General features: G+C 46.8%; 1 protein-coding gene across 1 annotated transcript in view; it reads left to right on the top strand.

Annotated features, from left to right (window-relative positions):
* LOC147883825 (uncharacterized) overlaps window positions 1-14,564 on the top strand; it is a 67,965-nt gene that overhangs the window by 41,188 nt on the left and 12,213 nt on the right. Inside the window, exons 4-6 of the mRNA XM_087398465.1 lie at window positions 5,292-5,430; window positions 5,541-5,655; window positions 5,866-6,034. Of these exons, the coding sequence (XP_087254591.1) occupies window positions 5,292-5,430; window positions 5,541-5,655; window positions 5,866-6,034 (423 nt within the window). The remainder of the gene's footprint in view (window positions 1-5,291; window positions 5,431-5,540; window positions 5,656-5,865; window positions 6,035-14,564) is intronic.

Below are 14,564 nucleotides of genomic sequence, written 5' to 3'. Positions count from 1 at the left end.
TTCTTTTCACGAGTTGGTAGGACTTCTGTTGCAGGAAGAGCATACACGAAGAAATATGGCAACAGGGGCTGGTGAGCATGCCATGCTTTCTAAGTTTAAGCCCAAGGGAAAAGGGCAGCAAAAGCAACATGCCATTCAGCCCGCACATCAGCATAAAGCTGATTCGGGACAGCCCTCTTATAAGGCTAAGGGTGATGCAGATAAGCCTAGAAAAAAGGGCATTTGTCACTACTACAAGAAGCTAGGTCATTACAGTGGTGAATGCAAGAAGCGCATAGCTAAAGAAAAGAAAAGGGATTCAGGTATGACTGTGTCAGGTGCATCAGCTCCTCATGCACATGATGGGGGAGATGTTACAGCAAACTTTGTGGAAGAGCACTATGCCTTTTTGTCTTGCATTTCAGGTTTTTTAGTGGGTAGTTTAAATGCTACAGTCACTATTGAGGATGATCCTTATGCTTTCTTGACTTGCAGTTATGATCCTTCAAAGGATGCATGCTCTTTGAGTGTCAATGAGACACTGAATACTTGGTATTTTGATAGTGGTGCTTCCAAGCACATCACTTCTAAGAAGAGTCTTTTTGCATCTCTGCATCCTCCACCTACGAAAAAGAAGGTGACTTGTGCAAATAATTATTCTTATTCAGTGTGTGGAGTGGGGACATTATCCTCACATCCACTGATGGCATAGATTTCAGAATTTCAGATGTTCTCTCTGTGCTAGGTATAAAGAAGAATTTGCTTTTAGTGTCCTCTCTCAATAGAGGAGGATTTCAGGTTATATTCGATGATGCTAAGTGTGGAGTCAGAGATAAGAAGAATGGCTATGCTTGATGTTGTCTGGCACTTTGTATCGAGGTCTTTTTCAGCTTGATATATATGAGAAAAGATCTGATCTTGCACTTTCAGTGAGCACTCCCACTGGTGCGATGCAGAATGTGCAGTTATGGCATGCCAGGTATGGGCACATGAGCTATGGCAGCTTAATGACACTTCAGAAGCATGCTATGGTTGATGCGTTGCCTCCTTTGGAGTCACCTCCTCCTCATGCATGTGAGGGTTGCATCCTTGGCAAGATGCATAGATTTCCTTTTAAGAAGGATGGTGCAATGAGAGCTACACGTAAATTACAGCTCATTCACAGTGATGTCTGCGGTCCCATGAGGACACCTGCTTTTGGTGGTTATCTCCATTAATTTTACATTCATAGATGACTTCACCAACTACACTTGGTTCTATGGTCTTAAGGAAAAATCAGAAGTATTTATGCACTTCAAACACTTTGTGGCTATGGTTGAGAATGAGACAGAACTCAAGGTGCAGACACTTCGCACAGATAGAGGGGGGGAGTATATGTCTCACGAGTTTGAGGCACTTTTAAAGGAGAAAGGCATCATGCATCAGCTTACAGTGAGGCTTACACCTCAACAAAATGGTAAAGCTGAGCACAAGAATTGCACTCTTATGGAGATGGATAGATGCATGCTTATCAGTAAAAAGTTGCCTCACAGGTTTTGGCTCGAAGGCCTCATGTGTGCAAACTATGTTTTGAATTGGCCTCCCACAAAGGCTTTGAAGACAATCACTCCCTATGAGGCATGGCATGGGAGAAAGCCTTTAGTGGATCACTTCAGAGTTTTTGGTTGTGTTGCATATGCCCACGTGTTTGTGGAGTTTCGACATAAGTTGTCAGATAAGGCACGTAAGTGCATTTTTGTTGGGTACAGTGCATAAAGTAAAGGCTATCATCTCTACAATCTTGCGCTTCGCAAGATTTTTGTGAGTAGAGATGTTATATTTTCAGAGAATTCAGCACATACACATGCTGAATTTACTATTCCAACGTCTTCATATGATGTTTTTGAGGGGATGCTTCCTATAGCATTTGGTTCCCCACCTAAGGCTCATGCTGAAAATCAGAATTTACAGAAACCTCGTACTCATCCACATGCCCCGATTCAGCCACCGGCTGATTTTGTACCTCCGTAGGGAAGAATGCCTAGTGCAGTAAGGCACGCAGGGGGGGCTCTTTTAGCTGAGACAGATCATGTAGGTACTCTTCTTGATGAAGAAGAACCTGACTCTTTTGAAGAAGCAAAGGATAACGTGCATTGGATGCATGCCATGCACAATGAATTGCAGTCCATTGAGAAAAATCAGACTTGGGATGTTGTGGGTTTGCCACCAGGTAAGCATGCCATTGATACCAAGTGGGTTTTCAAGGTGAAAAGGAAGCCAGATGGGTCCATTGACAGGTACAAGGCAAGGCTGGTTGCCAAAGGCTATGCATAGAAGAAGGGCATAGATTATGAGGAGACTTTTGCTCCTACATCCCGGATGACCACCATTAGGTCAGTTATTGCCATGGTTGCAAATTTTGTTTGGAATGTCCATTAGTTGGACATAAAAACAACTTTTCTTAATGGGGACTTGCAGGAAGAGGTTTATGTCAAACAACCTCCTGGATTTGAGCTTTCTGGCAGTGCATTTCAGGTTTGCAAGCTTAACAAAGCTTTATATGGGCTGAAACAAGCCCCACGTGCATGATATGCCAAGATTGATTCATTCCTGGCAAGTAAGGGTTTTATATAATAGTCCCACGGAAAGCACCCTCTACATGTCATCATTCTTTATGTAGATGACATGCTGCTCATAGGGTCAAATGAGGAAATAATTGCAGATTTCAAAGCCGAGTTGAAAGCTGAATTTGACATGACAGATTTGGGCATGTTAAATTTTTATTTTGGGGATCCAGTTTATACAAGACAAGCGTGGCATCGTTATGTCTCAATCCAAGTATGTGCAGAAGCTCTTGGATAGGTTCAACATGCATGATTGTAAGCCTATAGCCACTCCCATGGAGCCGGGGCTGAAGCTTACTATGTATGATGCAGGTGAATCAGTGGATGTCACACTTTTCACCCAAGCTGTTGGATGCCTGATCTATTTGTGCAATACACGGCCTGATATTCAGTATGCAGTATCTCAGGTGAGTAGATATATGCACAGCCCAAAGAGGCAGGCTGTAAAGCACATCTTCCATTATTTGCAAGGCACAAAGTCATATGGCTTGATGTTTCCCAGGGGGGTAGACTTCTAGATGCATGCTTACAGTGATTCAGATTGGGATGGAGACTATGATATCAGGCAGTCCATTAGTGGTAATTGTTTCTTTTTGGGCAAAGCTTGCATTTCTTGGCTGAGCAAGAAGCAATCTACAGTGGCTACTTCCTCATGTGAAGCTGAGTACATGGCAACTTTCACAGCGACAGTTGAGTGTGTTTGGCTGCGACGTTTGTTCGTTGATCTTCGTCTCTTATGGGAGGGTCCTTCTCCAATTCTCACTGATAGTTAGAGTGCTATAGCAGTGGCAAAGAATCCAATGTTTCATGCTCGCACGAAGCAAATTGAGGTTCATTATCATTATGTCAGAGAGAAGTTGCATGTAGGGGAGATCAGTATGATCTATGTGTCAACACATGACAATGTTGCAAACATCTTCACCAAAGCACTTCCACATGAGAAGTTTGAGGCATTTCGCAGTGCCCTAAACTTGTCTCCTTTTGGTGATTGATCACTACCTTGTACACCACATTAGCACTGCAGGGGGGTGTTAGAATTATTATCATATTCTAGGCAGTGGCCAATGTAATGTAATAAGTGGATTAGGGGCACTTTTCCCTCATTGAAGTTTTCTCCCCTAATTACAGTCTAATCCCTAATAACTACGTTTGGTGGATAAGATAGGGTTTTGTTACTTGGACAAAACCCCTCACTTCTATTTTGTACTAACTTCATTTCAGTCCACTATTTAGGAGACTTACGTTCAGCTCACTCTCTTGCTCACTCTTGCTCTCATTTTGTTCACACCCGCTTTATTTCTTGGGGTCTAGCCCCAAATGCAAGCCAACATGCATGTGCTGAAATTCATGCCCTTGTGATAGAGGAGACATAATCATGAAGGAGCTACAAAGAGGGTAAACAGTAAGCAGTAAGTAGGTGCTGGAGAGGCCGTGGGGGTCGAGAGCTAGCAAAAGGTTGGAAAGACTGATGGACACTATTGGGAGGAGTTGGAAGGGGGGTGGGAGCAACAGGTAAGGGGTAGGATCCACTGGAGAGGGAGCGGGAGCAATATGGAGGGAGTGGAGTGGAGTTGGGATGGGGCGCGGAAGTGGTGTCATGGTGAACCCTGCTTGTACTATCTGATGAGGAACCATAATCACTTGTAGCCTCCCAAATCTCCCCCAATCGGTCGCCGAGATATCTCTCCCCTAGAAATGTGCTGCATACATGGCTGTCAGCCTCACTAGTGTATCAAACAACCATTCCTTTGTCGGTGGGTTTTCGTCTAGGCAGGCCAATGCTCCCTGCCCTCGTGTAAGTCATGCCCTAGTTGCATGGGTCATCATGAAAAATGGTCCCTTGAAGATTGCCCCTAGATAAGTGTACAGCTGCACAATCTCCACCGGATACTATTTGCAAGTGAAGCTGTGTTCATGAAGTATTGCCCAGAGGGGTTGAAAATCATAACCTTGGTCTTGCCAAGTTTGACTGTCAACCAGGAAAACACCTTCAAGGCCCGTAGGTGTTTTTGTGGGCCGGCTGCTGAAGATGATCTGAGGAGGCCGGCTGCTGAAGATGATCTGAGGACTATGCCATCTGCATACAATAGTATTCGTATCATCAAATCGGCAAGCAATGATGCCTCACCCCCTAGACGGTCAATGAAGGTCGTGATCTCATCAATGTAGAGCCCAAAGAGTGTCCATGAAAGGGGCATTCTTGCTTCACGCCAATCGTGCTCTCAATCCAATCTAACTAGCCTCTGGGGGCATGCACTCTCCTTTTGACTAACTCATACAGACTCATCAACCCCCCCAAATCATGTCTCTTGGGATATCGAAGTCTCCTAATCATGCGGGATCGCGGGGCTGTCTCCAAGGCCTTCCGAAAGTATACAAAGCAAGCGTAGACTTTCTGAGATCTTGATCTCACCTCCTCAATGATGGCCCGTAGAGTCAAGATGTGATCAAAAGTAGAATGCAGCGTTTGGAACCTTGCCTGTCCCAAAGCCTGCTGTCCCTGTGCTTCTGTGCGGGAGCTGATCTCTGCGTGTGAGAGAGAGAGAGAGAGAGAGAGAGAGCTGTGGTGTTCTGCAGCTAGGCTCTTCTGGTTGTGTGTTCTATTGATTTATCTAGCTAGCTTTATCGCAGCTTAATGGTTTGTGTGTTCTTTTTGACGTCTCATGATTGTGCATTGCAGATATTTTATTCTAGCATTGTTTTTTGCAGTTTTTTCCAAAGACAGAAAAGTATGTCTCTCTGTTCATGGGGCAAGATGATGAAAATGTGATTGCTCGGAAAAATAAATTAAGGGAGCAAATTAAGGCCAATCTTGCTGCTGCTGCAGCTGCTGGGGTGGAGCTAGAGGGTAAATTTATAATTTGTACAAGTTTGTTGCATATTGGTCCTTTTCTTATTGGTTAAACAGAGGATGTGAAGCAACCCAACGGCTTTGACTGGCCTTAATTATGTCCACAGAGACAGGAAGTGAGGATGATGGAGCTATGGACATAAGTGAAGATGACTTTTTCCTTGTTGGAAGTTCGAGTGATGATGCTGATGCAGATGATGAATGGACTGATAAGAGCTCAAGGTGAGCTGGAGCCTCCTTGTCTGCAACATTTCTACCTCATACTCTAAATTTCATTTTTCGTTTGTCCGGGTTGATAAAAATATCTATTGTCATATTGTGATTTGTCTTGAAAATCCGTGTGTAAGTTTCTGTCAACTTCAGTACAAGAGTTACAGTTTTAGGTCTTTTAAGTGCAAACAATAATTGAAGGTTGCATGCTTCTTTATGTAGGCCAGGGGATGATAGGGATGACACGTCTAGAGAAGTAGTTCCTGCTAGTCCACGAGACATGGCACCTCACAATAAGAAGCAACGAGAGCAAAGATTGTCAAATCTTGGATCGAGTTCACAAGTCAGTGGGAAAGCTTCTCAACACATGGGCAATAATGACAAAAATCAGGTGAGGACTTAAGACGAAGCTCTTCTTGCATTTAGTGTAGATGGAATGTGATTAAAAGATTTTTCAGCACAAAATATGTTTTCTTGTATTCGCCAAAGGTTTTTCAACATGTAGACAATAGTAGCAAAAATCAGGTGAGGACTTGAGACCAAGCTCTTTAAGAGCCTAAGGGTTCTTGTATATTTACTCCAACAAGGGTTGAAAATGCTGTTGTATCATTTTTGGGAGAGCAATATATTCTATGGAACATCTCATTATTATCTATCACATGGAAATTTGAGATGGTAAATGACCATTTTGTTAGAAAACAGAGGTTGAGATTGCTTGCTACAGCCAACACTCCCCACAGATCTGAAGACTGTGCTGCCCAATCTCTTGATCATTCCTGGCCTCTCTGCTGGTCTGGTAGACAAGCTAATAGTAGAGGCTATGTAGAATGAATAGGCCTTAGGGCTAGGGCCCCTTTTATAGGGCTGGAGTCCCTCAAAAACAGCTGACCCAGTCTGTAGACTGGCCAATCAGTCTGCAAACATGAATGGGCCCCACGATAGGAGCTTGCTGCCACGTGAAGCCAGACAGGTTTGTGCCTGTTTGTAGAAGCCAGATTCTCCAAGTGCTGCTGTGCACGTGCTAGAAAACAGAGGTGATCTGAAGACTGCTGCCCAATCTCTTGATCATTCCTGGCCTCTTTGCTGCTCTGGTAGACAAGACAATAGTAGAGGCTATGTAGAATGAGGCGGCCTTAGGGCTAGGGCCCCTTTTATAGGGCTTGAGTCCCTCAAAAACAGCCGACCCAGTCTGTAGGCTGGCCAACCAGTCTGCAGACATGAATGGGCCCCACAATAGGAGCTTTGCTGCCACGTGGAAGCGGGACAGGTTCGTGCTTGTTTCTGATCCTGTCCGAACATGCTGTGCAGCCCCGATTTCTGTGGCAGCCAGATTCTCCAGGTGCTGCTGTTCACGTGTACAGCCTCCGTACAGTCCTGCTGCACTCTGCAGGACCTGCAGCCCCTTTCTCTTCCCACGTGGCATCTCTTATAATCTTCTCCTTCTGCTGGTACACCTCCCTCATGTCCTCCTCATTTGGGGGCTCAGAGGGGGAGATGACCCTGATAATCGCAACACCCCCTCTCATCGACCCAGTGTGGGTCAACACCAACACACTGATGTAGATGCTCCAGCAGCTCCCATTGAGAAGGACGCAGAACAAATTGAAGATGTCCTCGATCATTGGTCTTTGAGTCTGCAGTTCTTACACCTCCAGGTCTGGTTCCGTGCAAGTAAACCGTCCAAGTATAGAGGTACACTTCCAGCAGCACTAGATGTCAATGGCACCACCATTCTTGGTCACGAATCCACCAGCGTTTTCGAGCAATCCTGGTACAAAAATTAGGTCTATCCAGCTGTCCTCGGAATCCACGGACAGCCTGGATCTTTCCAAGCACCATGCTTCCAAGGTCTGTTTCAACCCGTCTTCATCCTGGCAATATTTGCAACCAAGTAACCCACCTGATCAATGAGATTTGGCTGATCCACATAGATCTCCAAGGCCACGTATCTTTCCGGAAATCCTGGACGATGTGCTCCAGTTCAGCTCTCAACTTAGTAAACCTCCAGCAATAATATACTCTTTTGACCTGCAAATGTCCTGTCTCCAGCATGAAGGCTTCAACAGGTTCACCACGTTACACTTCCTATAACCTGCGATTGAGTGTTGGAGAAGCAATAAGACTTTCCCCTCTGCCTACTAGGAAGGCTTTCACCCTCCGGTCTCTCAATACCTGAGGAAGACAAAGCAAAGTCTTTGCCCATAGCATGCTACTGAAGTCTGAATGTATGCACAAAGAATATACGTACAGATGAATCCATCTGTATGCATGCTTGCTTTGAAGCCAGGTGCCTTTTGCAGAGCTAGGATCAACTAGACCAAATTAGTATGACTTCCTCACAATGGCTGAGAAGGTTCATGAGATCTTAAATTGGGGGGCTGTGTTAGGCTTCCCTTGTATTTCGTGAGGGCAGACATCGAGATACCTAGGTTGTTAGGTGGGCATTGACATCTTAGTAGAGCTGTAGATTGCCCCCGTGCTTGAAAGTTTGCGGTGCAAGCTTTTGTATTGGAGCTTGGCTCACTCTCTTGCAGGCAAGGCCCTTATGGCCAACCAAGTCTTGGTATGGCATGGTATTTAGCCTTGTATTGTTGTTTCAGCTCAGGTGCCTAGTTCGCAATTTCCTATGGGCGGGACCAGATGGGATGAGGAATACTAGAGCCAAGGTTGCTTGGGCGGAGGGAGGACTTCACATCGACGACTCGGAGATGCAGAGTAGAGACCTTTTGGGCAAACTGGTGGTCTGAGGTCGTACCTCAGGCTTGGAGCTTTGCAAGCTCTTGCTTTAGCGGGGATTCTTAGGAACACACCATGCATTGGAGGTTAGTGGTAGTAGTCACACGCGTTGGATCTTTTTAGAGGCTCCCCTCAGAGAGAGGGACTTCCCCTTGATGAGGAGTCTTCACGGAGTTTGGTAGCGTTTGTTTGGAGGTCTCATTTGGGCTAGCCGTCGAGGCGCTTGAGCGTCATCCCCTCTTCTGGCATCTAGAGATTCGAGATGAAGAAGGTCTCATGCTGGGATAGAGGCTACACATTGGATGGGCATAGTGGGGTAGTGATCGAGCCATTTCTTTTGGGAAATGGAGCCGCCTCCCTACCGAAGCCGAGGCACTAGTGTAATCCCTCTCTTTTGTTTTTCAAAGAAAGGAACCTTCTATTAATGCTTGAAAGACTTAATACAAAACAGCAGCCCCGAAGGTGCTGAGTATGGAAAAAAAACGAAGAAAAGGCTGAAAGGAAAATCAGCCTGTTCCAGAGAAACCCAGCTCACTGCCTAGGGAATCTCTGGTACTGGGGCTAACAGCCATGTGGGAACCAGAGAATCCCTTGCGGAGTGAAGATGTAGAAGACTCCTGCATGCCAAGCCTTGCAAAATCGAGCACGCCGCTCGATAGTCGCTCTAGAGCTTAGAGTCCCACACTCCCAGGTGGAGCGTAGAGTATAAATGATATCCTGCCAGATGGCGACCATGGTAGTTGAGGGTGGAACCTGATGCTTACCCATCACGAGAATGCAACGAGCCACCCAAATGTTCCACGCAGTGATACTGGCTACCACCTCCCAACGCTGTCCTCCGGAGGAGAAAGGGGAGCTAGGCTATCAGGAGGGACTGCCTCATGGAGCGCTTTCCTCGGTATGCTCTGACCCTGTACCGGGGAGACCTCATCAATCTGGAAGGTGTGTCCTCCCTCCATCAACCAAGCCGCCATCCCCAGGTGTAGTCCCTCTGAAGACTCTGCATGTGGGTCATGATCCTGAGGGTTCCCATCCAGATTCTCGTTGCTCTGCGACAGCTCCAAAGGTAGTGCAGAATTGTCTCCAGGAAACCACCAGAGAAACAATGGCACTGCCCCTCCGCTCGCATTTGCTCCAACCATGGTCCGATGGGCAAGCCTTCATGGGCGGCCAGCCAGAAGAAGTAGGATATCTTCCTCGGCCGCAAACTGGACCATAACTGTGTCCAAAACCTGGACCGGACATCCCGGGGCACTCTCTGGGTCACCCAATGCCGCTCCCCCGAGGGAGTCCATCTCAAAGAGTCCATCTGAAGCCTCGTGCCACTCTGTGTGGTGTAAGAAAAGAATGGCATCTCATCCATCTGCTCGGCAAGGTCGCCCCTGGAGGGCCAGAACCAGTCTCCCAGATCCCACTGGACCTCCCTCAAGGGTCTACCCTCCTACAACCAAAGGCACCATTTGGAGGCATCCTGCTCTGAGATACAGGGAGGGTCAATGTGCCACTCCTTCCCCAAACGTCCCACCACTTTGATCATCTGCCAGTGAATCCCATCAAGACTCCCATCCATCTCAGGGTCCCTCTCAGTGAGAGGATGAAGTAGGCCTCCAGGTCCTACACGGTAGAAGCCGGGGTGCGTGCTGCCTCGTTGCATCATCATCCTCAAAGGGACACCGGTCCGAGAAAACTTCCCCAACCAAGTGTTATCCGTCCCACTAGGACTTAGGGATGGCTAGGTCGATCTCTCTCATCCACTGCCCTGTCCCTCGCAGATGCGCTACGGCACCAAGCCTCGCCTCTGACTCCATGGGTAATTTGCTCCATCTACCAAAAGACCCGGCCGGATCACTGTCCCACTGTGCCCAACCAATGTGCGTCCCCTGTCCAAGCATACGTCCCTCCTGATCTCGGATCTCTGGGTGCCATATAAGGGCCTGGCGCTCAAACTCCTCTTTGCATCTAGGCGGAGCACGAATGAGACCCCCTGCTAGTCTCTGTTAGACCTTGTGAAGGCTCCGCATCAAGGGGGAACCTTTCCCTGTAAGTGTAGCCTCTGAGAAGATCCACCTATGTGAAGGTTGCCATTGTCCTCCGGTGCGTGGGGTGTTCCTGAGAAGCCCTCTCTGTTGGAATACTGAAAGGAAAGAGTAGAGTGGACACAAACTCAGAATACTTGCTTATAGAATGAAGAAGAGTGAGGTCCTTAAGTAGGCACCTCATACATGCTCACTGACATCATTGATGACTTCAGAGCTCCACAATCATCTCCTCAATCTGCTCCTAGATTCTCTCAATCATCCTATGTGGCTCTTCCACCACCTAACTGTGCTTGTGGGCACCTAACTGTGCCTCTAGCACTCACACATAGAAACCAAGGTGTGCCTGAGGCATACACCTTGAGATATCCCAACAAACCCCCCCTCAAGGAAATGCCTCAGGCTATGTCAAGGATACATCTAGTCTCATAGTTTCTCATGCCATCTCATGGTGGTCAAGGATAAATCTATGGCTAGGTTCTCATGCTAGCAAGGGTTCCCTTGGGTGTAAGGTAAACAAAAGGGATACAAAAAGACCTTCCAATGGTTATCTCCCCTGCATGTACATGCACACAATGTCTGCAGGAGGTACCATGGAGCAAAACATACACATGGCCTACATCATAAGGTGACCAGAGGTGTTTACAAAACACACAAAACACAATAGTTTATTTCATTCATTTTGGAGGACTATCCAGGTTGAGTACCTTGACATAAAAGAGAGATCTGGAGCATACATAGAGATGTGTTTAAAATGCATAATCTTCAAAGGATGCCTCATCTTGTGGAGGCTCATTAACTGTAAGTAGATTTGCATTTTCTGTCTTTGCTTTGGCTCTGCAAAACTTCTCATTATGGTTGTTCTTGCCACAGTGCTTGCATGGATTAACTTTGAAGCAGTCCTTTGAAAGGTGATTTGTCTTTCCACAGTGATTGCAAGGAGTATACTTGCCCTTCTTGAATTTCATAACATAAGCAGTGTCATTGCCTTTCCTTAGCTCCATATGCCTTTCTTCTTCTTGGAGAGCAAAGATAATGCCTTCAAGGTTAGGATTGGGAAGATTCTTCAAAGTGCTAACAATGTGATCAAATCCTTCAGGCATACTCTTAAGTAACACTGCCATAGCATCATCAGGGGTGATAGGAGAGTTGATAGAAGCTAATTGAGTCATAAGACTCCGCATATAGTTGACGTGAGCTGCTAAAGTAGTATCACTTGCCATCTTTAATTCAAAGAAAGAGATTTTAAGTGATAGTTTAGAGATGTGAGAGCTTGCACCAAAAATCATGTCTAGCTTCTGCCAAGCTTCCGAAGGAGACTCTAAGTCAGAGATATGGTGTATATAATCATCACCTAGAGCAAGAGCAATTATACCATATGCTTTTTCTTCTCTTGCTGGATCCCTTGCTGGTCGTGTCGGAGTTGAGGATTGTCCAGCATTGGAGGCCGTAGAAGAAGCGGTAGGAGTCGGTTTGACAAGTCCCCATAAGTTCTCCCTCATCAATGCAAATTTTACCTTCATTTGCCATGTATGGAAGCCCTTTCCATTGAACTTCTCAAGATTAAATATGGTAGCCATGAGAGGGTCTAACCCAGATATTGGGCAGTGTCTATCTCTCTTACAAGGCAAAAATAATTGAAAGACTTCCAAAATATGAGCACTGTAGCAAAGAGTAGTGACAATGATGCTTCTTCTTACATGCTTCATAGAAGTGGGTGAAATAAACACTTTCCAATCAAAACCAGGTCTAGCAAGTCAAAACAAAACTGAAGCAACACTTGTACTGAAGTTATTAAAAACTTCAAAAGACCAGAAATGCTAGAGTAGCATTTTATGTAGCATCATTTTCAAAAGCTTGTCAAAACTGTCAAAACTAGAGAGCTGAACTTGGAGGGCTTATAGCTCACTCTTCAAAGCAAAAGAAAGGGGGCTTTCTGAGGCAAAAGAAAGCTGGTATACCACAGTAGAACCTCTGGGAAGAAGAGGCGAAAAAACGCGTCAGGTCGCCTTCTCCTTCTTCAACAAAGTCGACTGGTTTTTCTCTGTTTTCTCCTTCAATATGCAGCCATTGCTGCTCAGATTTCAGCACAAGGTAGCTCTAGGTACGGACCAGCCCCCCCTGAAAGGAATTAGAGAAAGATCAAGTGTGCTGGGAGAAAACGCAGAAGAGACAGTCGACGACCTTCGTGTAATGGCGACGAGCAGAAGCGAAGATTCGTCAATTCCTTGCAGCCAGAAGTTCGCCCCAACAAGGTGGATCTCCAGCTGGAAGGGCGTGGGAAATGGCTGAGAATCGGAGGAGAACAGGCTTAAGCAAATTTTTGGAAGAAGAGGGAGAGATGGTGAAGAAGAAGAAGAGGAAGAAGATGATGATGTGGCAAAAATGGGCTCAAGGAGGATCAAATGGCTCTGATACCATGTTGTAATACTGAAAGGAAAGAGTAGAGTGGACACAAACTCAGATTACTTGCTTATAGAATGAAGAAGAGTGAGGTCCTTAAGTAGGCACCTCATACATGCTCACTGACATCACTGATGACTTCAGAGCTCCACAATTATCTCCTCAATCTGCTCCTAGATTCTCTCAATCATCCTATGTGGCTCTTCCACCACCTAACTGTGCTTGTGGGCACCTAACTGTGCCTCTAGCACTCACACATAGAAACCAAGGTGTGCCTGAGGCATACACCTTGAGATATCCCAACACTCTCTATAGGAGGAGCTTCCAAGGCTCTGCACCTGGAGTGAGGCCGTGAACAACCAATTTGCCCAGAAGGGCTTTGCTCTGCATCTCCGGATCTATGATACTGAAGCCTCCCAGTGCCTGTATGATCACTGTCTGCCAAGCGACCCAGGCTCTAGTATTCCGCGTGCCGTCCGATCCTGCCCAAAGGAAGTTCCAAACCAACTGTCGGAGCTGCCCAATGCGTCCTCTGTACAGGAGGCGATATACCAGGCCGTGGCAAGAAGGGCTTGGTTTGCTACTAAGGCACGCCTTGCTAGGGAGAGCTTGGCCGAGCTCCAGTAGAGAAGCTCGCGCCGAATACTCCGAAGGACCGGGGCGATCTGCTGCTTTGCTGTAATATCAATAACAACCTAGCAACCGAGGTATCTCGCTGTTTGGCCCCGCGGTATCCATTTGAAGCCAAAGTCACTCTCTCACTCTCGGATCTCCTGTGTCTCCTCGTGGCTCTTGAAGAAACCTATAGACTTTGTCCAGTTGATCTACGCACCCGAGGCCTCGCTAGCTAGGGCTCCCCTGACTCTCTCCAAACTCGTTGTGATGCCCTCAACATACAAGGCCGTGTCATCAGCAAACTCAGAGTTGAGCAGTTCCTCCTCTTGTCGGATTGGGAGCCTCATCCTTGTGAGACCCGCCACCTGTGATCTCAAGTAGTAGCCCAAAGCCTCCACCACAAACAAGAAGAGGAAGGGAGCGGGTGGGCAGACTTGGCAGACCGAGCGCGAGAGAGGAAAGGCCTCGCCGGTGTGTCCTCCGATAAGCATCTGGCTAGAGCTCCCCGCATAAAGCGCTGAAACTCCTCTGATCCATCTATCTGAGAAACCCAATCTCTACATAGTGCCCTCCAGGAAGGACGACTACACCTTGTCATAGGCCTTCTCAAAATCCAAGAGAAGGACGACCAACGGCTGTGACTCCTCCCTGGACTAATCCACTGCCTCCCAAAAAGTGAAGATCCACTGTCTAGGATGCTACGCTCCTGGACAAAACCGGTGTGTGTTGTGGATGATGTTAGTAAGATGGGGCCATAACCGCAAGCTCAAGACCTTGGTGAGCATCCTGAAGCGGTATCAAGTAGAGTGATCGGTCTCCACTACTGGATGTCTAACCTATCTCCCCCTTTCAGGATGAAACAAATCCACCCCCTGCTCAAGGAATGAGGGAGGGAGCCCGTGTTGAAAATCTCCTGGCATGCTAGTCGGAAAGGGGTGGAGATAGAGGTTCCGGAAGAAGGCCAGAGTCAAGCCATCCTCACCAGGACACTTTTGGGTCGGGAGAGCCTTGAGGGCTTCCCAGAGCTCCTCATCCGTGAAAGACTCCTCTAGCCTGCTACATAAATCCTGCGAGACTACTGTCGGAACGTGATCCCAAACTACCTCTCGGGCTACAATACCAGTTGGAGTC

This window comes from Dipteris shenzhenensis, chromosome 27, assembly GCF_047967505.1.
Source record: "Dipteris shenzhenensis isolate YYH24624 ecotype China chromosome 27, Dip_SZ_1.0, whole genome shotgun sequence".
In the NCBI taxonomy this organism is placed as follows: Eukaryota; Viridiplantae; Streptophyta; class Polypodiopsida; order Gleicheniales; family Dipteridaceae; genus Dipteris; species Dipteris shenzhenensis.
This window is presented reverse-complemented; position numbering and strand designations above follow the sequence as displayed.